The following is a 27496-nucleotide window of genomic DNA, read 5'->3' as shown; positions in this document are numbered from 1 at the left end:
AATTTGCATCATTTCGGATAAAATTATGAAGATTAATCATGATCTAGAAAGTGCAAGCGGAATGATGACATGTACTAGTGATCTGGCGGCAGCTATAACATTAATAACTATTATTATGCTGAAAACGTTGTACAAACAGGTGGAGTACCAATAAGAACTACATATATCAACACCCAGAATTACATAAGTCATACAGAGCAACTAAAATGGATAAAATTAATTTCAACAGGGATGGAACCGCACTTGACAGTTGAAAAAGGTTGCATTACGTTTTAGCAAGGTAATTTGCAACAATCATTATTATATTTCCTTCTGTTCATGTAAAATGAGGGTTGCTAGTTTAAATACCTCTATAATAGGTCTACATAGGAATTGCTTTAGATTTTTTTCAAATTCATACTCAGTGTGGTGATTAATCCCTGCGTTGACACATAGCTTGCATGCTTGGCTTGACTAGTGTTCAAGAAGACTGCACCTCATTGCTACTGCCAGAGCACTAGCTAGTACAGTGTAGCTAGCTAAGTTATTTGTCATGAGTGCTGACAAGCAACCAACTTCCCAACTCTTAATTATACTGCAAAGAAACACTACATGGAAACTAAAGAAGTTGGATGGAACTACACTTGTGAAGGACATACAACGTGATAAGTACAATATCATCAAACTGTGAAGTAAAATTGAAGATGGACCAATGGACCATAAGGTGCTGATTAGTAAGCTGTTTCTATAGTGTTTCAAATCAAGATCATTGGTGGTCCCAGGTACAGTACTGTGGTAGACAATTGGTGAGAACTGCATTTTGTGCAGTGGTGAGCTCTTGCAAAACTGTTGCTGTTAATCCATTGGTGATATTGAAGTGTGAACAAGTCACTGATTTAGTTCAGTAGCTAGCTAGCTAATTTGGTGACCGGAAATACCAGCATTTATATACTGCGTGCACCCGTAACAGTTAACTAGCTATTCACCCAAGTCATCATCCCCAGGGGCGTAGCCAGGATTTTTTGAAGGGGGGTTCCAGCACCAGAATTGAGTTACCAGAAGCAGGGGTTTGGGGGCGCAGTCCCCAGCCGCTGTGAGACTTTCAATATTTTAATGAATTAAAACTCAGCAAATTGCTATATTTTATGCAAAAAGTACATTAATTATGATGCATATAAGTGCCCCGCAATGAAGGTAGTACTAGATAAAGCCACCTAGTGGAAACAGACAGCATAACACATATATAGAGACACATAGTAATCTGTAAGTGATAGTTATCTCAATGTGGTATAAGAGCCATGAATCCACTGATACAAATGGAATGACTTACAATCAAAACAATATAACTATACAAAAATGCATAGCATGAATTCATTTTGTATAACACAAGTGATAAATTACTGGAGCTCTATATCTTTAAACACTGCACACCAAAGCTATAGCAGTATAAGGTCATGCTAAGTTTTGCATTTAATGTTAGAATGTCTGAAAAACTTCATATGGACATGGATATATTTACATGCATGTTCTATTAGAGTATACTTGACTGCTCTATTAGAGTATATACCTGACTGCTCTATTAGAGTATATCGATCTTTTTAACAAGTTTTGAAGAGGCCCTGGGCTCATGTTACCTCTGTAAATCCTTCCCTGAGAGATGAATGCAAGCTTTATCAATTGTTGCACTGTGCTATATTACTCACTCATTTTGTCCTTCCACACTAAATGGTGTGTTAGGATCCTGCTTGCAGAAGTCTAGATTTTACAGGGGGGTTCCTGAACCCCCCGGAACCCCCCCCTCCCTACGCCCCTGATCCCACCATAGATATTCGAGAGAACTCTAATATCCATGATCCCACTCTGCTGTTGTCTCACGAGTCGGAGGATGGACGAATTTTTCGAGGTTGAGCAGTGTTGCTAAAATTAAAACTTTCGCGGATCTGCTAAATATTTCGATCGAGGGGCAAATTTTTCGAGATTGCTAAAAATAATTTTTTTGCGGATTTGTAAACACTCAAAATGTATTAGACTATAATTATGGAGGTCGAGCATTGGTAAACCGCTAAACCGCAAATCAGCGAAAATTTTCTCCCTCGAAATATTAACTTTAGGCTTATAGTCTACGCAGGCGGCGCGATTTATAAAAGGCGCCAAACTCTTATATATTTGCGCAGTAATTCGGTTTCTGGAATCCGAGGGTTTTTGTGTATTATGGCTGAAACGTCCGTAAGTAACTGTAGTTGAACTGTGTAAATTTGTATGTGATGAAGTTTGCATTGCAATTGGATCACCGAGATCTGTGCGAGGTGTGCACGTGGTAGGATGCGTGGTAGCTACGAATCTGTCCTCGGTATCTGTACGGCCAGCGCTCCTTAACTTAATCTGAATTCGCCCTTGTTTAACATGGTTGAATACATAGACTATATCTAACTGTTTGCTATAGACGGGTTGCCTATTTAGGGCGTGTCCCTTGTGTAACGCGAGAAAACGCGACTTTCCGTTTTACGCATGATTACAATGTTGGTCAAAAAGTCAACAAAAAAAACCATTTAAAAAAAATAGTTTGACAAACGTTTTTGATTCTTCAAAGGTACAAGGTGAGTTAAAATCATCCAGTCTATCATTCTAAGTAGTAACAAAGTCTTACAAAGAATGTTTTCAGCGAGTTTTAACGCTTTCCAAAAACCCGAGATTGAGAGAAAATCATCTTCTCGTTCAGCCTTCACCTTACACGCTGGATATGTTATAGCTCGAACCTTTCTCTATAACATACTTTCTGTTCTGAAGGCTGGCTAACTCTTGCTTGCTAAAGTTAACCGAAACGTTCATTTTCTCCATTAGCCGTAATACATTTTTGACTTAGCGAACTCGGAAAGTATGTGGAAAATTTACGGTAAAATAAACCACGCCTTAAAAAGGCAACCCGTCTATATCTACTTTATAGAAATTGTATCAGTTGTTAATTTTTTTACTTTCCATGTGTTGTATTTCCATGTTAATGTTGTGTTTTGTATATGTTTTTGTTGCTTTGTTGTGTTTTTCTTATTGTATGCTATTTGTAGGGCACTGCTGAAAACGGTTTTTCTAACTGATGTAGTCTCCCATTAAATCATAGCTAGTTATTTTCTTGATTTCGTCTGATGAGACCATGCAAAGTAGATTCCTTGTTTCTCATTAGCCTCCCGCTTCTACCAAAACACTGCTGCCTCAACTTTCATTATTACATTCTAGTATGACATGCCCCCTATTTCACACATGATCTTAACACACGTGATGCACCTTGTGTTAACAATAACATTTGTTTGTCTCACCGCTACCGTGGATGGGAATCAGCTGTGTATGTTGTGTAAAAATATTTATATGATTTATTGGTTTGCATATGTGACCCTATTTTGGAAAACCATACATTTTGGCACATTGGTCAAATTGTTTTTATAGCTATAATGAAGCACTGAGTAGTTATCTACCTTGTGTTAAAATTTTGTGATGATACATTGAAGCATTCCAAAGATATGGCTGATTTACTCTCTAATACATAACAAACTAACTTTTCAATATCAGTTTATAGTACTGTATACAGTCGTGATCAGGTGTGACAGATTGATGACAAACCACTTCGTTGACAAAGATTTTCGTTCTTACAATCTAAAATGGATAAAAAGAGATACTTGAGAGTTTAATCATGTGTTCTTAGTGCTTTTCCTCAATTAAATCAAATGTACCGTACATAGTGGGTTTTCCTTGCGGACAAATTTACTTACAAAAATAAAATCATGCGACACTTAATCTTGCGAGGTGACAAATTTGCAGCATTAAATTCCTCGCGCGAATTTATTACTTGTGAAAAAGTGTTCGCGTATGAGATGGAAAGCAATGAAACTTTGTCATATTAGCTGTGTTTCTTTATATCTATGCTTGTATCCAGGATGAGTTGATGCAGACGCCTGAAGTTCACCAGGAAACGGTAGGTAGCCTGTGTAGCGATGTTTGGTAAAGGAACACGTGTTGTGTGTAACATGTGCTCAATATTACTAATTGACTCTATCGCGCATGCGTGCAGTGTGCGATATAATTAGAATACAAGTACAGAATGTGTCAGCATGATATAACTACTAGTGGTGCATGCACAGGTGTGAGTCAACCAGTTCAGTCCATACATCATCTCCCTTTCTTAAGAATAACGTTTCGGGGGTCTCATTGTAGTGCCAGTTTGTAAACGAGTCCGGATCGGAGATCTTGGCACTGTCTGATGTTCTGTAGCATTAGCTGCTCCCTCACTTATGGGTTCCTCTGGAAGAGGTGTGTCAATCTCAAGGTCTACATCTCTGTAATATTGTGAAGGACCTCCTATCCTGGGTGCCAGGTGATGACGGTTTCTGCGAACTAATCCTGAGGAAGTCCGAACTGTATAGGATCTAGGCATGTGAGACTTTGAAACTATTGTCCCTGGTACTTGCTGTCTCCCGGTTCGCACCCAAACTGGAGTATTGGTGCTAAGCATTGGAAGGGATCTAGTTCTGTGTCTGCGGTTGAATTGTATTTGTTGTTTGGACTTGTAGGCTTCGTCTGTTTTCTTAAAATGTTTTAAGTGAGACCAGTGGGGAGTCAGCAGAGGGGAAAGTTGAGGTAAGTCTGTGGCAATTTTCCGTCCAAACAATAACTCTGCAGGGCTGAGAGAACACCATGGGAGTGGGGTGGCTCGATAGCTGAGTAATGCCATGTGCGGATCTGAAGACCCTTTCAGTAACCCTTTAACCGTCCTCACTGCTCTCTCCACCAACCCGTTGCTTTGTGGGTATCTTGGGCTACTTGTAACATGATGGAAGCCATATAGCGAGGAAAACTGTTTAAAGGTACTGCAGTTAAACTGTGGTCCATTGTCAGTTACTAGTGTTGACGGGATACCATGTCATCCAAAAATTGATCTGAGGGCATTCACTATAGTGGTTGAAGTAGTGCTATGTAGCTGAATGACTTCTGGGTATCTTGAGTAGTAGTCAATTACCAGGAGGTGTTGGGTGCCATCCAGTTCAAATAGATCTGCAGCTACTCTCTCCCAAGGCCTTTGTGGTAGTGGCAAAATGATCAGTGGCTCTCGGGGAGGAATGTATGTCTTCTGACAGTGGGGGCAGCTCTTTACATATGCTTCAACAGCTTTAGACACCCCAGGCCACCATACCGATGACACTGATCGAAGGAGGCACCGGTTTATCCCTTGATGGCCGTGGTGGATTTTTTCTAGAGTCTCAGTACGAAGTTTGACAGGTACAACAATACGACTCCCATACAGCAACAACCCATTGTATAGGCTCAACTCACCACGAAATGGCCAAAAGGGTTTGAGGTCCTTTTGAAGTGAAGAGTGCTTAGGCCACCCTGATTGACAATAGGATATGACTGTTTTAGTGACTGGATCCTCAGATTGCTCTTGACGGTAGACTTGTAAACGTTTCTCACTAGCTGGTAAATAGGAGGTAACACTTTGTATGAAATATTCAATATCCTCCTGCTGGGATAAACTCTGGGCATCCGGAGAGGTATGTTGTGGTATCCTGGAAAGTAGATCAGCAGTATGAAGGTATTTACCAGCAACATGAACAATATTGTAATCAAACCTCATTAGACGGAGTCGAAATTGAAGTACTCTTGGAGGAAGATTCTCTAGGTGCTTGTAAGTCAGCAGTGGTACAAGGGGTTTATGGTCGGTTTCTAAGAGGATCTGATTGCCAATAATGTAGCTACTAAACTTCTCACAAGCCCAGGTGATAGCCAACGCCTCTTTTTCTATTTGGGCGTATCTACGTTCAGTGCTGGTCATAGAACGGGAAGCATATGCAACTGGATGCCAGGATGTGCCCTTAGCCTGAAGGAGTACTGCACCAAGACCAAAAGATGAAGCATCTGCGGATATTTTAGTTTGTGCTTTAGGGTCATACATGGTCAATATGTGAGGTGTTGTGAGTTCTGTTTTCAATTGATTAAAGGCTCTATCTTGGTCTGGACCCCAAAACCAAGCTTGATTGGTGCTGAGCAGTGTACGTAATGGAGCAGTGAGTTCGGCTGTGTTTGGAGAAAACTTTCCAAGCTGGTTGATTACCCCCATGAACCTACGTAGTTCGGTAATATTTGTAGGGGGAGGCATCTCTTTAATGGCAGAAAGCTTCTCAGGATCAGCAGAGATACCAGATTGGTTGATAATGTGGCCAAGGAAGGTAATTTCATGTTTCCCAAATTCACACTTGGCTCTGTTCAGAGTTATTCCAGCAGCACGAATTCTAAGCAGCACAGCTCGTAGTCGAGTGTCATGTTCGGTTCTGTCACTGCCAAACACTAATATGTCGTCTAAATGACAAAGGACACCTGGCAGACCTTCTAAAATGTGGCTCATTTGTTTCTGAAAAAACTCCGGGGCGCTAGATATCCCAAACGGGAGTTTATTGAAGCAATAACGCCCGAAAGGTGTAATAAAGGTGGTAAGGTGTCTGCAGTTCTTAGCTAAAGGCACTTGCCAAAAGCCACTGTTGGCGTCTAATTTAGAAAACACTTTCCCTCCTTGAAGTTGAGCCAAGGTGTCTTCCACATGTGGCATGGGATGTACCTCTCTAAGCACGTTCTGGTTTAATGGTTTTAGATCAACACAGATACGAACCCCTCCAGATTTTTTCTGCACTACTACCATGCCTGCACACCAATTTGTTGGTTGGTCAACTTTACTTATAACTCCTGTGACCTCCATCTGTTTAAGCTCTTGTTCTACCTTATGTCTAAGGGGAATCGGTATCCGGCGGGCTGAGAACAGTGCATATGGCATAGCATCTGGTTTGATTTTTATTTCATATTCAGCTTTCATTGTTCCAAGCCCTTGAAACAGTTCTGGGAACTGGGAAGGAATGCAGCTGGTAGTGTCACCAACAGCATCAACCTTTGTAAGGATATTTAAAGCCAAAATAGCTGGGAGACCTAACAAATTCTGGTTCAGTGTTTTTACAACATACATGTGATGTTTTATTGTGTTGTTTTTGTACCTTAGCTGTACCATAATTCTGCCCAACACATCCAGAGGCTGTCGACTTGGTCCACAAAGTACCTTTGTTGGCTTGTGAAGTCTGGGCTGACCAATGGCATCATAGACTTCCTTTGAAATTGCAGTGACCTCTGCTCCTGTATCAACCTTGAACACCACTTCATTATTGTTCACCATTGCTCGGATGTACCAGGCTGTAACTGATTGTTCAGAATCGTCATTTATGGCATCAAGGTAGCAAAGGGATGTCTCTGTATGGCCATCGTCATCAGGATCAGGAATATCTTCGGATACCATAGCCACTGTTTTAGAAAAGCACATTTTGCCAAAATGTCCACGTCGGTTGCATTTAAAGCATGTTATATCTTTAGCAGGGCAGTGGTCCCTAGGGTGACTTTTACCACATCTGGAGCACAGTGACGTTTTCGTCTTGGTGCGGGCCGGGTTACCCATAGGTTTCTGTTTAACATACTCTAGAGTGCATTCTTCCTTCTTTAGAAAGGACTGTTGTTCTTTAACTGCCTCTCTTTGGCGAACGAGTTTCTTGGCCTTCTCTAGGGTTAATGATTCATCCATCTGGAGTCGTTCAGACAAACTACTATCACGGATGCCGACTACTAACCGGTCTCTGATCATCTCTTCTTTTAGGGTGCCGTACTCGCAGTGTTCTATCAAATTATAGAGACTAGTGATGTATTGTTCAATGGATTCCCCCTCAGCTTGCACTCTGGCGTTGAAACGAGCACGCTCAAATATCACGTTTTTCCGCACCTTAAAATGGCCGTCAAATTTCTCCAGCACCTCGGCGTATTTCTTGCGATTGTCACCAGAAATATTTGTGGAAGTTAGGACATCATCTGCATCATCTCCCAAACAATACAGAAGCGTACTAACTTGTCTTTCTTCGTCTTCTTTACACAATCCAGACGCTACTCTAAACTGTTCAAAGCGTCGACGCCACTTGGGCCATTCATCCGGAGAACTGAAGTTAAATGGTGGCGGAGGCTGGAGAGATACGTTGTACGTAGAGCTCGAGGCAGTCATTTCACTGATTTCAGAAAGGCACTTCTGACACCATGTAACATGTGCTCAATATTACTAATTGACTCTATCGCGCATGCGTGCAGTGTGCGATATAATTAGAATACAAGTACAGAATGTGTCAGCATGATATAACTACTAGTGGTGCATGCACAGGTGTGAGTCAACCAGTTCAGTCCATACATCATTGTGTAGGTGTACGAGCAACTGATTGAGCTGTAATAAATAATCCGAAACACAACAATTTTACAGACACTAAAAACCTCATGATAAACAAAATTCCACGTGATAAAATGTCGCGAATTTTAATATTGTAAAGTGCCCAAAACGCAATATTAAAGTCCTTGAAATAAAAACCTGCTATACGGTATTATTGTCTAAAGACAAGAAAATGTTTTAGGAATGAACGAATCACCCAATTTGTAAGTTAATTGTCCCACCACTGTGAAACTACTACATGCTCTGATTTCAATTGTGTATTCCCACAAATTTTGCTTGTGCCCAATTGTATGGTTTCCTAAATATGGTCACTAGTGGTGTGCGATATAGGACATTTTCCTATCATGATTATTGCACACAACATATCACGATACGATATATATATATATATCACAATATACAACTCATCACTCAACTAGTGCATTTACACTGATGACACATGTAACAGTGATGTACTAGAAGTACAATACAACATGGTACATGACTAGCATACAACATTGCAAGCTCTTTTATCAAAACAAGTACAGTGTACATTGACATCTTGGGTACATTTTTCTCTAATTATAGCTAAAATCTATACCTAGGTTTATATCACAATATAAAGATTCTATATCATATCACGATATAAAAAAAAATTATCACGATATTTCAATATATATCACATATTGCACATCACTAAATAGTCACATATCATGACATGATTCTTGTGACATATGGTATAACAGCAAATTTAAAAAAAAAATTTACGTGATGTCATAGTGAGGAAGTGGCTGATGAGAAACAAGAAATCTACTTTACCTGGCCTTATATTACCCGTAATGCGAGCCATAATAATTACCAGCCAGCCTGTATTTTTTTTCCGCCATCATTTGTTCGGGGAAAAAAGACAGTCTGGTAACATATGTATAATATATATATAGCTAGTCATGTAGCAGTCCGAGCTTTTTGACAGACCGAAACTGAGTTGGTTAACCTCAAACCTTGCAAGCTCAACCTCGAACCTTACAACCTCTACTAACTGCTATGGAGAAGCAATCATAAGAATATACTCTTTACTATAACTGAGGGTACAATGGTATTCACAACCTGTGATTTAAATTAACATAGGTTAAAGCTGCTGCAGTAGCTATTGAATATGTTACCAGACATAGGAAGGGGAACTCAAAATTCAGTCATTTCTCAACCGCCCAACAGTTGTCCCTCAAAATATTCTAACTCATATGGCAATGATGTATGTGGTGTATTGTTTGCAATGTCAATTGAAGCATTACCTTTTGTATTTCAGCTGAATGGCGGTCAGTCCTCTGCACTGTCACCTGTCAAACCATTATGTCAAGATGATAAACGTTAGTAAATTTACATGTAATATATGTACTAAGTACATTATCACTCAATAAAGCAAATTTAAGTAAATGGCTGGTAGTATGATAACTCACGTAAGTAATATTGAGCTGGTCATAGGCTGGGTGTAGGTGCAAACCTGGTTTGTGGTTAAAGAGTGTATGAAAACATGTGTAAATGTGTGGAGGAGGGATGGGTTGGTGTTTTTAATACCAGCACCTTCATGCAGTCACCCTGGGACAAATGGTATAATAGTAGTGAAGAGTTCATAATGTGAATACTGACAACATAAAAACATGTTCTTTAATGCCTCCACAAGTGACAGAGTACAATTGATTCGTGTTGACCAGATTGTGTTTATGTCGTCAAGACGGCATGGGTAGTGTGTTGTGTGGCTCAAGAAGCCGTTATATCACACTATTTTGTTATTGACAGGAGGAACAATAACACGATTTTCATGCCTATGTATCTCCATGCTGCCTTTATGAAACAAGGAAATTTTTGCTGTAGAAATGCCCTCCATGTTCAGTAGTCCACATACTAAGTTTAAGCTAAATCGCTTCAAGCATTCACCTGAGATATGAGACTTACATATTGATAATTTCTTTTGTTTTAAATTTCTTTTTCTTTTTGCACACTTACAAAACCTGCTATGAATCACAATCGATTGCTGTGAAATTTGGCACACGTAAGTTGGGTTTTAAGGTGAATCTTGGCACCAAGTTTGGTTGGAATACGATTAAAGGTCGTTGAGTTATTGATGATTATTTGTGAAAAATAATGCCAATATGTTGTCACGCAAACTTAGTCACTCTGTAAAAAATTCAGCTTTGTTACAAGTTACCTTGTAGAGAGTTCAGCTATGTTGCAAGTAATTCTGTAGAAATTCAGCAAGTCACTCTGTAGGGAGCTCAGCTATACTACAAGTCACCCTGTAGAGAGTTCAGCTACATTACAAGTTCCCATGTAGAGAACTCAGCAAAGTTGCAAGTAACCCTGTAGTAGTGCTGAAATGATTATTTGGATATTCAACTATTTGGTCAGCATGACATTGTTCAATTCGTTAACATGCTTTCGAATATTTGTTAGCACATAGTAGCTGTGATCAGATGGATGAAGCCAACCTAGAAGCTTTAAATTGTGAATGAAGTGGTACATTTATTCTATTGTAGAAGAGATAGAAATAGCTCTCAGGCTTTACCTTTATACTGCCCAACAAAGATTTCAATACTTATTCATGCTTAAAGAATAATCGGTTGTTTTGCTCACAATTATTCAAATAGTAAAATTTGCTGTTTGTTTCAGCACTACCCTGTAGACAGTTCAGCTATATTACAAGTCACCCTCAACTACATTACTAGGAGTAGGAGGGGGGGAGATTTTTTTGTGGATTGGCAGCTACCCACAAAAAATTTCCCCCTTGAAATTTGCAACTCAATAAAAATGGAATTCTTTGAGTAATATAAACAAATAAAAGAAGTGAACCCCCCCCCCCCCTAGAATTTGGATGGTGACGATCCGTGAAAAATTTACTCCTTGACAATATAGTACCTCCATTGGCGATAGAGAACTATTCATTCATGTTGATTGGTATTGATAAGGTACAACTGTGAGTTTGCTTTTTTAAAGAACTACTGACAGGTAGAGCAGAATTGGATTTAGTGAGTGGCTGATGATTGCATATGGCCATGTTTGGGACAAAGAAATTTCTTTTCATAAATGGGATCGTGAAATACTTTAGTTTGCTATATTTGACATAGCTACTAAGTACAGCAGTTTTTGCCTGTAGAGTACATTGCATGCATTAGAGAATAGATCAACAAAGTGTGTTATAATTTGTCGTATATATCACTTTCTCCTCACTACATGTAGGTGGAATAAAACGTCCTAAAACAGAATTACCAGTCGGAGCAGCTGAAAAGAAGCCAAAGAGAGAATACCTGAAAGGTTCAATTGTCAGAATTAAACTTCAAAATTTTTTGTAAGAATTATACCATGCAGCATGTGCTTTGCAATATCTATACCAAAATGGCCAAGCTGTGAAAAAAGGTGCTGGCTCCAAATAGGTCAGGGTGAAAACATTATAAAATCAAAAGTGGTGGCCAAGAAATGGCTACAATGATGCTAACACCATTCATTTTTAATGATCATGGCCAACCTTTTATTTCATAACTTTTTTCTCCTTTTTTTTTGGCGCCACACCTTTTTCACCACAGCTAGGCTGTTTAGTATAGAATAGATATCACCTCTTTGTGTAATTGCAAGCCCCAAAGCCAGCCTATGGCTGACTGGTTTCTACAGGAATCGTCAAAGACTGTTATTTGTGTGAATCTATGCAAATTTGAACCTAAATAAGATGATTATCATGTAGCTATTAGGGAGACTTGTTACACAACTGAACCCTGTACAGGTATAGCTGAACTATCTACAGCGAGATCTACAGGGTGATTTTACAAGGCCAAATACTCTAGAAAATTACGAAGAAAATAAAAAGGCACTGAAGGCACGTATCTCAGTGATGGCTGGCTGAATTTGACTTAAATTTGGAATGAGAGGTTCCCTACCCCAAGGAATTTTTTACAACAAAAATGGATAATTATCATTCAGGCACTAACGTGCAAATGGTGTTTTCTTGATTCCTGTGTAATGAGCTGTATAGTACACACTTCTCTGTCATGCCCCTGCATCCGCTGTACTTATTGGCTGCACGACAAACTACTGTGTGCTGTGATATAGTCTATTATAATATTTTTGTAGTACTCTAATAGAGCACACATTTTTCTGGGCATTTCCAATGGAATGCACATAGAATGTTCTTGGAATTTCCATTGGTAGATTTATGAGATTTTTATCATTCTGGTGTACCAAACTAGAACTTTTCAGTTACAAGGTAGAAATTAACAGCAGTGGCAGAGTGGTAAAGGGTTTGGGCCTATATAAGGTGTGGAGGTCCCTAGTTTGAATCCTGGACAAAAAAATGATCCCAACATTTTTTTCTCACTTTTTTGCACGTTTTTACTTCTCAATGACTGTTCTATTAGAGTATTTCAATCGCACTTGTTTCACATGTTTGGCTATTGCTTTATACTTATCTCCTTAACTAACACTCAATAGTTAAAGGTTTGCACTACAATAGTTACTTCAATACAGACCGATTTTAAAGTTATTCTGTCATGCGGATTACCCTGTAGGTATGACAACAGATCGCTTTTGCAATTTTCAAAATCGCTCATAACTCCCTTGTACAAAAATTGGACTGTAGATGTGCTGCATTATGTTCTTACTGCCCTCCTAATTTGAAGCAAATTGACTAAAGCACACGTGAGTTATTGCAATTTTTCTAAAGTGTGCGGGAAAAAAAGAGGTAAGAAGATTAAAAGAGAAATACAAAGAAAATAAGATGAACTTTGAAGGCACATATCTCAGTGATGGCTGGGCAGATTCAAATCAAATTTGAAATAGGAGGTGCCCTACCCGGGAGTTTCCATGGCAAAACTGCATTCAGCCATTATCGAGCTACGGATGTATGAAAATGGTGTTTTCTTGCCTGTAAAATACACACTTGTCTGTTGTGTGCAGTGCTGTACACCTACAGAATTTTTGTCACCAGTTAATTGCCTACCAATAATTGGTAATAATTGGCAATAATTGGCAATAACCAGTTAATTGGTTTGTGTGTATATTGGCAGACATAATTTACTCAACAAGCCTGCTGGAAGGTTTAGGGTGGTACCAAAGTGACCATCAACATCCTGTCTTGCAATAAGTTATTACAATCACATATTTACACATGCTTTGAGGTTATGTTATGATGTTAACACTTGTCAGCAGGGGTAATTTATGGTTTGCCAAGTGGGTGGGCAATAACTGGTTTAAGATTTCTTCACTGGTTATTGGCTGACCTAGACAACACTGGTTAATAACCTGGTAATTAATTGCTGGTTAATTGCACACCAGTGTACAGCACTAGTTGTGTCCTGATTTTTTTTCTTTTGTGCTGTAGTTTTACTATACATAAAAATTTCATGAAATCTATTTATCTTCTAAAATGGTATGCGTAATGTTTTATGTGCAGAATCCTTGTTGCAGTCAAAGTTTGTCCCTAGGAAACTGTAGCTTTACATGTCTTCCTCTTTATATTGTGTTTTCACTTAGGACGTTTGATGATGTAGAGTTGATCCCTGGAGCTAAACTGAATGTGATAGCCGGTGCTAATGGATCTGGCAAGTCCAGTATTATGTGTGGAATATGTTTGGGACTGGCCGGCCACCCCAAATTACTAGGGAGAGCAAAAGAGGTCAGTACAGTACCTTAAATTTTTTAACACTGTATCTTGTTTTTATATCATTAGTTAAAAGATTTTGTGAAGTATGGCAGATCTGAAGCATTTATTGAAATAGAATTGTTTAATCCATGTGAGCACAACCCTGTTATTCGGAGGCAAATCCATTGTGATAATAATAGCTCTACCTGGATACTAAATGGTAAGAGCAGTCATCTGAAAGAGGTAAGAAAATTGTTGCAGATTCTCCTGTAATCTTTTATTCTTACCAGATTAAGGAGGTTGTTAGTGACATGAATGTACAAATAGCAAACAGGTGCCAGTTCTTGCCTCAGGTAGTCTTGCATTTTCTTTGTGGATGCCAAAATTGTGTCATTGTTTCACAGGATATGGTGGTTGAGTTTGCAAGGATGAACAGCTACGAACTGTTAGAAGAAACAGAAAAAACAGTAAGCCAAACCTTATACATTTTAAGAGAAAGATCTTAATGCTGTGAGTTGTGTAGGTTGGCACTACTGAAATGTTTGAGTTGCATCAGAAATTGAAGAGCATGAAAACTGGTCACAAAGATATCTATGTAAGTGACAGTGCTAGGCTCACTTGTTAATGTGTTTTGTACTTACAGAAGAGACTTAAGGAGAAGGAGGAGTTGTTGGAGAAGAAAACAAGAGATAACCAGATGATTGAAAATGATGTGTCTCAAGCTAGGGAAGGACATCATGCTGTTACTTGTTTAAGAATTCTGAGGGAAAAGAAAAGTTGGATGGTATGTTCATCATTGGTTTTAATGCATTTGAGGAAGCACTGTAACATCACACTGTAGTTTTGTTGTGAACACCACTTCTTTATCACCAAATGTCAAATGACTGCTGTATTAGAGTAGTTCACTGTTCTATTAGAATATCTAAAGTTATTTGTCCGGTGTAGTTTTCTTTTTTAACTGTTTCATGTACACTTGCAGATACATGAATTTGTCCAAGCACTTTGTGGTCCTAAAGTTTGTGATTTTACTGTAAATCATTTGCTTCCATTGTACAGAGTTCTAGCAAAACAGTAAGGGGATACATATATATATATATATATATATATATATATATATATATATATATATATACGTATTCGCTATCAACATGTTTGTCAGTTACACCTTCTTCTTGGATGTTGTTGCCCTTTTTATTTTTATTTTCTTCTTTTCTATAACCTCATACCGTAGAGTCAGGTTGTTAAGTGCATGCACTTATAATTTTTGGAGAAAAACTTTTGTAAGAATAATATTATCTGTGTTTAACAAGGGAATCACTACATTGTACTAGAGTAGTCCGTGGTCTCACACCAGTGTATATAAAGGATATTTGACTCCATTTCTGTGCGAAATCCTTCGTGATGAACACAGTTGAAGAATATTGCAATCCAGAAGGCTGATTTGCTGTATACATAGTGAAGGGAGACCTCAAGAGAGACGTAAGTACTCTAGGAAACATTAATTTCTGGTACTTCCAGCTTTTCTTCCTGTGTGTACCTTTGGCATGTGTTGAGTCTCGCGTTGAGCCATGTACGCTTATCAGCGATGGTTAATCACAAGAAATGTCTATGTGCTTAACAAATGATATACACTTAATAGACGCATGTGCTTAACAAATGACATACACTTAATAGACACATGTGCTTAACAGCCCGACTCTACGGTATGCAAAGTAATAATATTTTCACCTACTGGCAAGACTGGGCATATAACATTTTCCATGAACTGTTTAGAAACAGTCATTAGAGGAAGCTTTAAGAATAACTGAAGGTTGGGAGTTTGTTACTGACTAGTTGATAGGACAGTATGTTTAATTTGCAAGAAAATTTTGATCAAATGTGTGATTTGTCCTATCAGTGGTAGTTTTAAAGATTCGCTACACAGTACTTGTTTACAATGTACATCGCCCATTTGCAGTAGAACATCCTATAGTTTATACGTATATCCCATGTGACTAAATGCTCAACTACTTTGGCAATATGGAGAGTATTCATGTTAGTATATGGCTTCTCATAAATTCCTGTACATTTTAGTTCTATGGAGTTGCTAGGAAGCACTATTTGGAGACAAAGAAGAACAAGAATAAAGCTGAGAGTGTGTGGAATAGAATTCACGATGAACATGAGTCACTAGAAAATCAAATAAAACACTTGGACACTGTTATACAATCTCTCAGTAAAAATGAGCAAGAGTGTAAGAAGAAAATTAATGACAAACGGAAGGAGATTCAGAAAGACAGAGATACATTAAACCAACTGGATAATGAAATTGATAAAACAGAGGATGAATTTGTAGATAAAAGGATTCAGGAACACCAGCGGCGAAACAAATTAGTTCACAAAAGGACAGAGGTTGAAGGGATGGAATGCCTGTTGGCTACAATGGCACCTATGGATAAATGTCAACAAGGAGAGGAGGTAGATGTCACAGATGTGGTTGATCTGACATTGCATGATGATCAGGATGAAGAAGAAAGTGATTGTAAGTAAAGTTGTACCATCTATATGCACACGTGGGATGTAAAAATATCGTGAAGGAATGAAGTTGTATTTGCACCAGAGTCATATGATTTGGACACATTTATTTGAGGATAGTGTTAAATTTCAAGTGTTCAAAATAGCACGAGTATTTATCATACAGTGTGATAGTACTTTATAATGAAGGTTTGCATTTTCTTTCCAAAAACAGTCTCACCTTTCCCTCATGATGACTTGGCAGTATTGGTTATAGGTATATTCAAGCATGTCTTAAGAGTGACCTGAAATGCATACAACAAGTTTCTGTGGAATTTTAGTTTTCTGCTGGGTAACTATATATATCATTCATTTGAGTACTTGTTTTTTGTTAATAACATGGATGAATTGCCCAAATATTTAGTAGTGATGTAAATACTAAAACAGCCCTTTGATAAGAGCAAGTTATGAGGCCTTCATACATTTATAGTATAGACTTGTAAACAGCTTGTTCCTGTACAGAACCATTGAGAGTGATCAACACGATTAGCTACCACATTGCTTTCCAGTAATTGATGGTCAGGTGCATTCAGACATGCAATTAGTTTTTCTGGTATATCTAGTGCCGTTGTTTCCTTTCATTGTGTATGCACTGTAAAGACTTTTAATTCTACGATCCCTACTTGAATTAATTTTTTATACATTTGACAGTACTAATGTATTTGAGAAATAGAGATTCGTGTGGTAAAAGCAAAAGACATTAGAGATAAGAGAGACATAGTGATAGTATTACAACTTAGCTATGTGGAAATATACAATGGCATATTACTGTAATTTACTCAATGCTAAAGTAGGGATTTTCCCACATAGCTACAGGATATGTTGTAAACTAGTACATAATATTGTGGTATCTATTTTTTTATCGCATGAATCCCTATTTCATTGTTTGAACTGATAGTTCTTAATTAATATGCTAAGGTGTCCTTAATTTTACCGTATTTCCTGGGTTAAACACTGGACCTTCAATAGTAGCTGTACTTGAGTGGTGCCTCAATTGATTTTGAAAATAAGAGCTTAAATGTCATTTTCAAGCATTGAGTGGTAGTTGAGTTTGAGTAGTTGCCGCATCAGGTTTTGAATTAATGTAATAAACACCACAGACGGCATTTAACGAAATAAACATGGTTTACAGTTTTCACTGTATTGTGTATTGTATTAGAGTAGATGAAAATTTTTCACATGTTTGTCTGTATATAGACTGTGTGTTATACGTCTTTGTCACACGTTTACATTAAACAGAGCTAGGTGTGCACTGGCATGCAAACTGCAAACATTTCTTATACCTGTACAACTAATTACAGGCAGTCCTGTGTGTTTCAAAATGACATTATGACCATGCATGCTACATACATAAAATTATGGTGCTGATGTGTAATTAGTTAGTGTTGCACCGATATCCAAATTAGCCGATTATTCCGATAACCAATATTAAGCAACAGAATTAGCCGATACCGATAACCGATCCGATATACACTAATAACACTAACACTCATCCTCATCATTATTAAATGGCTCATATTAGTGACATAACCATTGATATACAGCTCATTCTAGGCTAAAATGTAAAGTTAGATGTATACCACAAGTAAAAGTTACTCATGGTAAACAAGTTTTAAGTACATTTTACTACTGCTATACAGTTGAGACAAGTGGCTGGTACTACATAGAAACCTAAAACCTCAGTTTATTGTTGGGCATGGCCTAAACCCTGACAGTTTATTATGGGCATGGCTTGTAGTCACCGCTAAACCATTAACACATAACTTGATTAAAATGCCAAATAACTTATGTCTAGCTTCCCCCACATCATTATACTACACAGATTAACATCCGCCTTGATTTAATCAAAACCAATTAATCAGCTAGTAGCCAATATCGGCTGATACGATTATTGAACCGATTATCAGTGCAACACTATGTGTAATGAATATGAGATAGTCCTATACACATAGGACAGTTACTAATGATGATAAAATGGAGGTTGTGCACTGTATAGTTTATCCTCTAGCCTTCTGATTGGACAGCGGCAGACAAAAAAACAAATTAGCACATTTTTTAAAATCTATAATAATGCTGCTTCTCTTGTTAAGATTATTGTTAGATTCACTAAGATTTTTCATACAGGTATTTTAAATAATATTTCTGTGAATATATTTAATGACAGCATTAGGGAATTGCCGTTTTATTTTGGGAGTTTGCTACTAAACAGTACTACTAATGTATTGTTCTAATGAAAGAATTTTTTGTGATGAAACATTTTCTAACAGTGGAAGATGATGAAGAAGTGAGACGATTGTTTGGTGGTACAGGGAACATACGTCTGCAGACCCTCTGGGGTAAGAACAAGATATGTTACAACATTGTCCGATGGTTAAGAAAGAATCAAAGTTGTTTTCAACATGCAATTATTGAACCAATGATTTTAGTGGTAAGTAAACACACTACCATATGGTATCATAGATTCTATTCCTATGAAGAATAATTTCAGAGCTTTTTGTACTCTTGAGTAATTTTTTTCTCATGTGAGATACTGTAGTTAAATGTGTAACTAAGGATGTACATGTATATATGATGTATCGCTACGAACAGATTTGTAGTGAATGTACAGTAGAGCTTGTCTTAGTGACTACCTGCACAGAGATTTCGATCATCTCTCTAACCTCTATAGTCAACTTTGAATTCCTCTGCTGGAAAACTTATACGGTACCGCTCAAATGCAACGTCGTCTCATGAGAATGCGAGCAATTAATAAACTCACTAATTAATAAATCGGGATGAATACTCATTAGCAAAATGGATGCCACGCCCTTTAATTAGTGAGATTTTTAATTGCTTGCACTCTCCCAAGACAGCAACATTGAGCAGTACTGTACATGCCAGACCACACCTGTTTATAGTAGTCCCATGGCTTTCTTATGTAATTTTAAATGTTTTAATTGAACATACACTGATGGTGTTAATGTGTACTTCACAGGCTAATTGTAGGGATCAGCAGTATCTGAAACAAGTTGAAGGTTTCTTAAACAATCAACACAAATTCTCTTTTATTGCCCAGACAGAAGAAGATATGATTAAACTAAAAAAAGAAGTACGTGAACACTACTAGCAAATGGATATTTCTAGTCTCAATTATTTTGTTAGGTGAGAGAGAAATTGAAGCTATCTGTGAATGTAATACTGGATCCCAAGGCTATTAGTAATTCAGAGGACGTCAGCAAGTACACACCATTTTATGATATTAATGAAATGAGGTAGAGTCATCAAATACGTATATTTGGAATGTACAATTATTTGTATTTGTAGCCAAGTTATACAATGTAACAATGCCAGACATTGCTATTACCTTGATGTTAAAATTGTCAGGTTATGGACAAATGTATGCATGCCTATAGTCCACTTACAAAAATAGGCATTGTGGGCATGAAGAGTGGAATCTATTATGTGAACACTTGAAAATGAGAACATCCTTTGTAATGGTTCCCTTATCATGCATACTATCTTAGAACACCTTGATGGTAATCAGAATAAAACAATGAAACAAATCTTCTTGACTACTTAGATCATATTTAATTTTAGTATGATGAATTATTTAAGGACTGGTGAATCGTGTGTCATCCAGATGTTACATATTATTCTTCTCTAGACAATATGGGTTTGATCAGTGGATGATCAACTTGATAGATGCACCTGCTCCCACACTGAGGGTTCTCTGCAAGTATCACTACCTCCATAATGTTTTTGTGGCTAAGGATATGTCAGCTCAACAGATTGCAAGGGTACGTAGAAATGATATAATAAATTTCATTATATCTTCAAGGAGTTATATAGTTTGTGTACCAAAATGTTTTACACAGTAAAACTTGTTGCAAACTGGGTGGAATAGTTCACAATGCTGGACACTGTTAAGAACATTTTTAGTAATCAAGTGTAGTTTGTTAGTTAACCACCAATGTAAGGGTTGTGTGATTGCCTGCATGTGTAAACAAGTTGATGTTGCGCTACTTCAATAATCTAAAGACCAGGTGCCAGGTAGTAGTGATGCCACGATATATTGTATATCATGGTAATCGTGATAGAAACATTTCATGATAATCGTGATAGAGATAAGGCTGTATCGTGATAACACAAATTATTATAGTTAAAAGTGACTTGATATTTGCAAAATATGAGGATATTTCTCTGGCTACATGTGGTGATGCATAAAAAATAAGTTTCAACTTTGTCAAATCATTGCTATAAGTAGAAAAGATTGACTGAATAAAGCTTGTCCTGTGAAAATACTAACATATTCATAATTCAATTCATATAATATTTTGTGACTATCGTGATATAAGTCCCATGGTATTGTGATTATCGTGATATTAAAATTTTCATACCGTGGCATCACTATAGGTAGATAGATACACATGAAACAATTGAATCAGTAAACTAGGTACCAGCCACTAGTTTAAAAGCAACGTACAGAACTGTATGAATATAGTACAAAGTCATGTAAGTACACTGTATACAGTTGATATATTCATGTGATAGGTAGTGGATGAAATTGGTGACCGGGTTCGAAAGTTTTTCACCTCATCAGAGAATGTTAGTTGTTATATTATCAATTAATGCAACTATCTGGCTTGACCAGGTTACTGTTATTATCAGCAAATATGGTAGTCAAGTTAAGAGTGCTATACTAAAGTTCCTATGGTGAGTATGTGTGTTCATAGATAACACATATAGTATAAAATAGGGATTGGCAATGGTGACGTCACTATGAAAAGTCCCTGTTACGGGTAATAGTTACTAGTGTATAATTGTGGGTTACATTATACCAGCTAATGGATATTTAGTGGAGCAAAATAATAATAACAATAATATATTTGTTGGTTGTTTTATGGCACTGTCAGTCGTTCCGACAACATGCCAGCTAGGTAGCTATATACAAAACTAACCACTAGTTGCCGGGTGTACGTGGTTACAACGTAGTAACTACAGAGCAAAATGAATGTAACATCCCACTACTATTGTCTAAACCAAAGCAAGAAACTCCATAGTTATAGTATCAGTGACACACCCACATGCATTATTGCAGTTATAATGTTTTCATATAGCTTAGCTACATGGTTTTATCTATCGACCATGCTTTATTCTTTATGGCTCTGACCATATACGTATACCATACATGTACATACGTAGCTAAAAGCTATAGGCTCACTTTAAAATTAGCAATGAACATGTAGCTGTGTAACACATGCAACTTCTTTATAGATGATGTAACAATTGGCAATGCATGTAAAGCACTGTTATCATATGAAGCATTTGAACTTCCATCAGCTGTGTATCAGCCTTTGCTGTAGATACAACAAAGAAACTGTTAGTGTGGATGCAGCACAATGAAGAGGCTGCATCAATATTTGAAAGGAAACTGTTGTTACATTTGCAAAGATGTGATGCTGCAAATACCACAAGTACACAGCTGCAGAATATGGTCAGAATACCATTTCGTTTGAAGTTCTGATACATATGTTTATGACTGGAAATGTCAAATGCACATGGCTGGTTTTCAAAGTTCATCTGCTACCAATATATTGAGATTACATGTTAGAACATTTAATCAAATTAAGCTATCCACTAAGTAAGGCTAAATCTAGCAACATTGACACTAATTTAACATATGATGACTACAATGCTGTTAGATATGCAGCTGGACATGTAGTTAGCGTGAAAGATGAAGAAATGCAATAAACCAAACAAAGCTGGTACTTGTATGCTTAGAACAGATGGAAAACAGTGTTGATGTGATGATGAGGACATAACTTTAAGCGTAGAAAGTTTTGAAGATTGGATTAACATATTAGATCGTGGGGGGCTATGTCATGTTAACAATGATACTTAAAAACCGTTTGTAGCGCACTGCATGGAAAAAGAATTACGTATCCATGGATTTTCACTCACAGAAGCATGGATGGGAAGAATCAAAGTTGCCAACAAAATGACCACACACAAAAATCCAAGGGACTAAGAAAAAAATAATAAATTTTCATAATATCTTATGCACTGTATACCATTGTTTGTCTATATACCAACCAGTATCTATACTATGTAATAAAATGGTTTGTAATCAAACATTTCACAGTTATAATTTCTGTTTATTAATTTTGCAGAGTGCATGTGTAGTTATGTAAGCTCAGGTGTCTTTAATACCTTGTGTGGGTGCTTTGACAAGCATTGACAGTTTTCCTTATCTTCTACATCTTGCCTTCCACCCCTACAATTGCCTTTCAACGGAGCTCAAGCAACACTATCAACAATTCTTAATGCTTTCTTTGATAACTCTTCAACATTAGGATTGTCATGTACTGAACCTTTCTGCCTCTGATGGCCAAAATATCTTACTATTGAATCGTGGTTGACTTAGAAAGGAATCCACATCATCCAAGATAAACAAGTAGTGAACTAATTCAATGAAAGATTTACCTGCAATACATCATGTAAACTTCAGTCATATGCTACTTCAGATATGACTCGCATGTAATTTTGAACCTAATCATGTATAGTATGTTTCCCTTCTAATTCTTTGTCTTAGTAAAGCCCTCACATTTCTCTACACTCTCTTTCCAGTCTGTTAGGTATTTCAAAAACTCTCTAACCACTATGCGGACAAAATCATGTATGCATGGGAGCAATGTGCTATGCTTATCTCATACAGTTAGGTGTAAGGCATTTGGAACTTCTTTTTTTGCATATATCCCATGGTCATAATTGTGGACATTAAAGAATTTATCCATTATTAGTATAAACCTGGCTGTTTCTGAAGCTTCTGCTCACTGTCTTGCTTAAATCCTACATGCAAATGTTAGACGTTAAGGTACAGATGTATGCAAAATTTATGCCTCTGAAATGGGAGGCTGTTAAATTATAGTACAGAAATTCACTAACCTGAACAGAAAGATCAGCTCTCATCTTTGAAAAGGATGTCAATGAAATATGCTCCAGTTTGACTAGGAATCAACCTTACTCCAGAGCTAGATGCAGTGTCTCTGTTATACACTGCTACAAGATGCTTCTATAGAATGTGCTTTCCATCGTACTATGTACACACAAATAGAATGTATATCATACTTTGTATTGGTCTGCATTCTTACACTGTTTTGTGAAGCTCCAGCAGTTTCTCACTGTCTTCATTAAATGTGGAGGATCTGCAAAGAACTATAGATCTCTGCATAGTTTTTGGCTTTATACCAATTCTTGTTTTAGGCTTTGCAGTTTAATCAAACATCAAATTGACACTGCAGCCATCCATTGTAGCACCTAACACCTATCATAACATTTGAGAACACCTGAGCAATAAGCATTGTGTGGCAAACCTTCAATCCACAATTGTCAATTCTTCTAACTGTTTCCCAAAATGGACCAGATCATAGAGCATCTCTCCAGAAGTGTTAGCACAAGGCAAGTGTGGAGAGGGTCAATAACAATGACACATCAAGCCCTAAATTTGCTAAGACCATGATGGTGTTCATGGTTCGGGGACTGTTCAATAGCTTGCATTTCCCTCAAATTCAGTTAGATGGTTTACAATTTCACTATTGTTGACATAGCCACTGATGGACCCAGAGTGTTTATCAAAAACAAGCTGTTGCCTGATGTGCATCTCATCTAACAATAGGAGAACACAGTTTTGTTGCTCTGGACAAGAATTTGCTCTTAATGCTTTGATTAGCATTTCATCAACATCTACAGAAAAGCCAGACTGGGTATCTGTGTAGTCCTTGTTGATGGCAGATATACGTACATAGGTACTTTCTAAGAGTATCATAGCAACCACTAGACCTAAAGTAACTTGACATAAGCTATAGTAAAATAATATGAAAGACAAATAAACTTGTATTGCAAATAAATACACTATCTAATTATGAAAGGATGCCAATGCATTGTCTGGGAATCTTTCAGCTAAAGTTGTTGATCCCAGAAAATATGCTGAAATGAGTTTTCTAGAAGCATATTGATTGCTTGAGAGATCATTATCTGAAAAAGATGCTATACCATTTGCCTGTGTATGGGCAGTATATATACACACCTGCTTACAGTAAAGTCTTCATGAAGTTCACTATCAACTATTATGCCTTCAGACTGCACTATCTTATCCACCTTGGTCTTCAGTCGGTCTGCTTTTATAGCTAAAATACGGATGTGGTGTAGTGCATCCTCCAGTGGCTTTATCACAGTAGGGAGAGGTTGATACCTAGCATATATCTGGGAATACACTGCATACTTGTCATTGATATGAATGGAATGATGAAGTGTCTTCAGCTACTTCTGCAGAACGACTACTTTGCACCCTAAGAGTGGATCGGTATTTCATGCATATGCTACACCTCTTGCATTGACTTGAAATAAAATGTTGACAATGAATATGGCGAATTGTTGGGACATAAAGAGTAGATTCATCAAGTCTTTTAACTCCAGGGTCTACACAAACCACAATCAATTGTCGATAAATTATTTTAAAATAAAATACAATTATAAACTCTAAAAATTAAACTGAATACAGAATGACATACCTTAAATTGCACTGAGTGTAGTTGCCCACTGTTTAATTTAGAATCTGGGTTGCCTTGACAATTATAATGTTCAGCATCATCAAGTCTCTTCACTATGAGTATCTAAGTATTTTAAACAAGGTGGTAATCCAGCGAGCAAAGGACAAGTACTTGGTTTTAGCTCTATATCTTTTAAAAATAACCATGGTATCATCATTCAGATGGTGAAGTCGACTTCCACATGCTTTCCTTCATTAACTTTGTGCCTTCACACTATTATTATCTGATACTATTGCCCAGGGATGTTGAAGGTGTGCATTAAGAAAATACAGGTCAGGGATTTCCTGGAAGAAGGTTTGAATTTGAAGTGTATGGAATGTCTTTGGGGGGAAAGTCTGGGTGCTTCCCCTGAACCACGTTTGAATGAAATGATGCTTACACAAAATGTGCCCTTGGGCGGTAACATTAAAAGTTGCTGTTTGTGTATCTAACTACACACTGCTGTTTATGCAGACTATAAACCTATTGTGACTAACTAATCTTCACTTCCAGACAACTCCAACTTCTTAAAACACGGGAGCCCTCAATCCACATTTGTTGGCAATACTTTCTTCCAGGTATACATTAGTCTCGGTCGGTCCTCCTGTTGATGGTCAGGAACTTCAGACTTGGCTTGTACTCCAGTATATTTGAGACATCACGTGCCCACAACATGTTATAAATAAGCAAAACATTCACAATGTAAATATGCATCAACTATTCACGGTTTATGCTAACCTGACACACATATAACACGACCACTCAAATTTATCGCAGCTCCTGCCTTGTAATCACGTGATGCAATACTTGAATTCTGCATTAAAGCGATGTGACCCTCAAAAGTAGTACAGAGCCGCGCCAGTGTGCAAGCAGCTACCAGAGAGCTCCAGGGCTATAAGATTTGGTTAATTTTAAAAACTTTTGCCTCTGAAAGGAGGGTTGGTCCGAACCATCTGAACCCCCCTGGCTACGCCCTTGCTGGTGACTGTTCATGATCTTGTATTATTCATTCAAGATCAACCAATGACTGGTCAAGATCAACTATAGTGGTAGTTTCCCTATAGGTTGCTTATCACTGCCAGATGTTGATGTTGAACTCTCAAGGTCATCTGGTGACTGTGCCTAATCAGTCAGGTGATGACATTGGTTGATTGAGCAACAGGTGACGATTACTGGAGGGACATGACTCATCACTAAACTCTGTGAAACAAACACATATACATGCAACATTAAAAAGAATTAAGAATATTTTTCTTCACCATTGGTAATATCTTCCTTCACCTGTGAGTTCACTTACTTTCTTCTTTTCTGTCATGCAGTAGTCCTATAGCTAAACTTTCATTAAGGTCAAGTCAGTTTAGAATCATCATTCCTTCAAACTCCAAGAATTAGCTATGGCAGGTTTCCCTACATGGAGTGAGTAGTACTGTGTACAAGGATAAGGTTATACTTATCTAGCTAGTTTTGCATGGTACGTAGGACAAATGTTGAATGTTCTATTAGAGCTTACTGCATCAGTGTATGTTCTATTAGAGTAATTGTATGTTCTGTTCGAGTATATATTAATCTTTTAGCTTGCTCCGAGCCCGGTGCTCCCGACTTTATTCCACAGCAGAGCTCATTGTAGTATGATAACCATCTAAATAGCTTCAACTGTCAACTGTGTTCCATCCAGGGTCTTCAGTATGACCTTAACAGGACCTAGCTGTACCATTAAACTTGAGGCTGGAGTATACATAAAAATACTTATCTTACCAATTATGACCAAAACAGCTCATACTTATTGGGGTGTGTGTGTGTGTGTGTGTGTGTGTGTGTGTGTTGTCATTCTGTAAGATATGGGTACCTCACCATTTTGCAAACAACCCCACCCATTGCCATAAACTTATTTATATCAATGCTTCATTTATTAAAACCTTTATACACTGATAAACACTTCAGTATATAAAATTAAAATTAAACGGAAAAAGAAACATACGTCTTGATATTCTACCTCCTATCCATAGCGAGGTTTGTCCGTGCAGGAATGTATTAGTTCCTATGTAAATGACTTAATATTACATCACCATTGCAAATCCCTATTTTATAGTGTATTATCTATGGTGGATTGCTGTGTGCTATTAGTGAGCCAGAGTATTTGGGGTTTCCCCAAGATGATGTTAAACTTGAAGTGAAGCCACTGATTACAAATGGGGTGAGCTGTTTGCTGAGACTGCCTATAAGTCTAGTAGGTGTTGTTTAGAATGGTGAAAAGATTGTTATAGACCTTGATGAATTTGAAGAAAAGGCAAAGAAACATATCAAGGCTATTAGAAAAAGAAAGGTTTGCTCTGACCTTTCTTTACGTAATATAACAGTACCACTGTTTTGTTTTTTAATTATAATTAGACTAACAGCACACGAGGAAGGGCCAAACTAACTAGCACAATTAATACTATGCGAATACAGTAAGTTTAAATATATATGTGTACCATAAATATTATTAATATTGTTGCCTTGAGCTACATG

The 27496-nt window shown here is 37.5% G+C and overlaps 1 protein-coding gene and 1 long non-coding RNA gene across 6 annotated transcripts in view; one reads left to right on the top strand and one right to left on the bottom strand.

Moving 5' to 3' along the window:
- Positions 1–2122: 2122 nt before the first annotated feature.
- LOC136239581 (structural maintenance of chromosomes protein 5-like) overlaps positions 2123–27496 on the top strand; it is a 32841-nt gene continuing 7467 nt past the window's right edge. For 3 of the 5 annotated variants that reach the window (XR_010693523.1, XM_066030335.1, XM_066030336.1), the window contains exons 1-19: positions 2123–2205; positions 9549–9609; positions 11477–11585; positions 13760–13901; positions 13956–14111; positions 14159–14221; positions 14273–14335; positions 14392–14463; positions 14512–14652; positions 15942–16389; positions 18689–18849; positions 19396–19509; positions 19563–19672; positions 20065–20197; positions 20952–21005; positions 21052–21113; positions 27113–27182; positions 27231–27311; positions 27377–27435. Coding sequence is in view for 4 of the 5 variants with exons in the window: in XM_066030335.1 (XP_065886407.1) it covers positions 2191–2205; positions 9549–9609; positions 11477–11585; positions 13760–13901; positions 13956–14111; positions 14159–14221; positions 14273–14335; positions 14392–14463; positions 14512–14652; positions 15942–16389; positions 18689–18849; positions 19396–19509; positions 19563–19672; positions 20065–20197; positions 20952–21005; positions 21052–21113; positions 27113–27182; positions 27231–27311; positions 27377–27435 (2114 nt within the window). In the remaining variant the exon portion in view is untranslated. Of the gene's footprint in view, positions 2206–9548; positions 9610–11476; positions 11586–13759; positions 13902–13955; positions 14112–14158; positions 14222–14272; positions 14336–14391; positions 14464–14511; positions 14653–15941; positions 16390–18688; positions 18850–19395; positions 19510–19562; positions 19673–20064; positions 20198–20951; positions 21006–21051; positions 21114–27112; positions 27183–27230; positions 27312–27376; positions 27436–27496 lie in introns of those variants that run through there. The other 2 variants (XM_066030337.1, XM_066030339.1) reach the window with 2 other exon arrangements.
- Positions 24327–25235, bottom strand: LOC136239582 (uncharacterized). Its single transcript, XR_010693524.1, has 5 exons — positions 24971–25235; positions 24798–24878; positions 24682–24748; positions 24487–24651; positions 24327–24434 (listed from the first exon to the last, which is right to left on the bottom strand). It is a non-coding gene; the product is annotated as an uncharacterized lncRNA (long non-coding RNA).

Source organism: Dysidea avara, chromosome 11, assembly GCF_963678975.1.
Source record: "Dysidea avara chromosome 11, odDysAvar1.4, whole genome shotgun sequence".
NCBI lineage: Eukaryota > Metazoa > Porifera > Demospongiae > Dictyoceratida > Dysideidae > Dysidea > Dysidea avara.
This window is presented reverse-complemented; position numbering and strand designations above follow the sequence as displayed.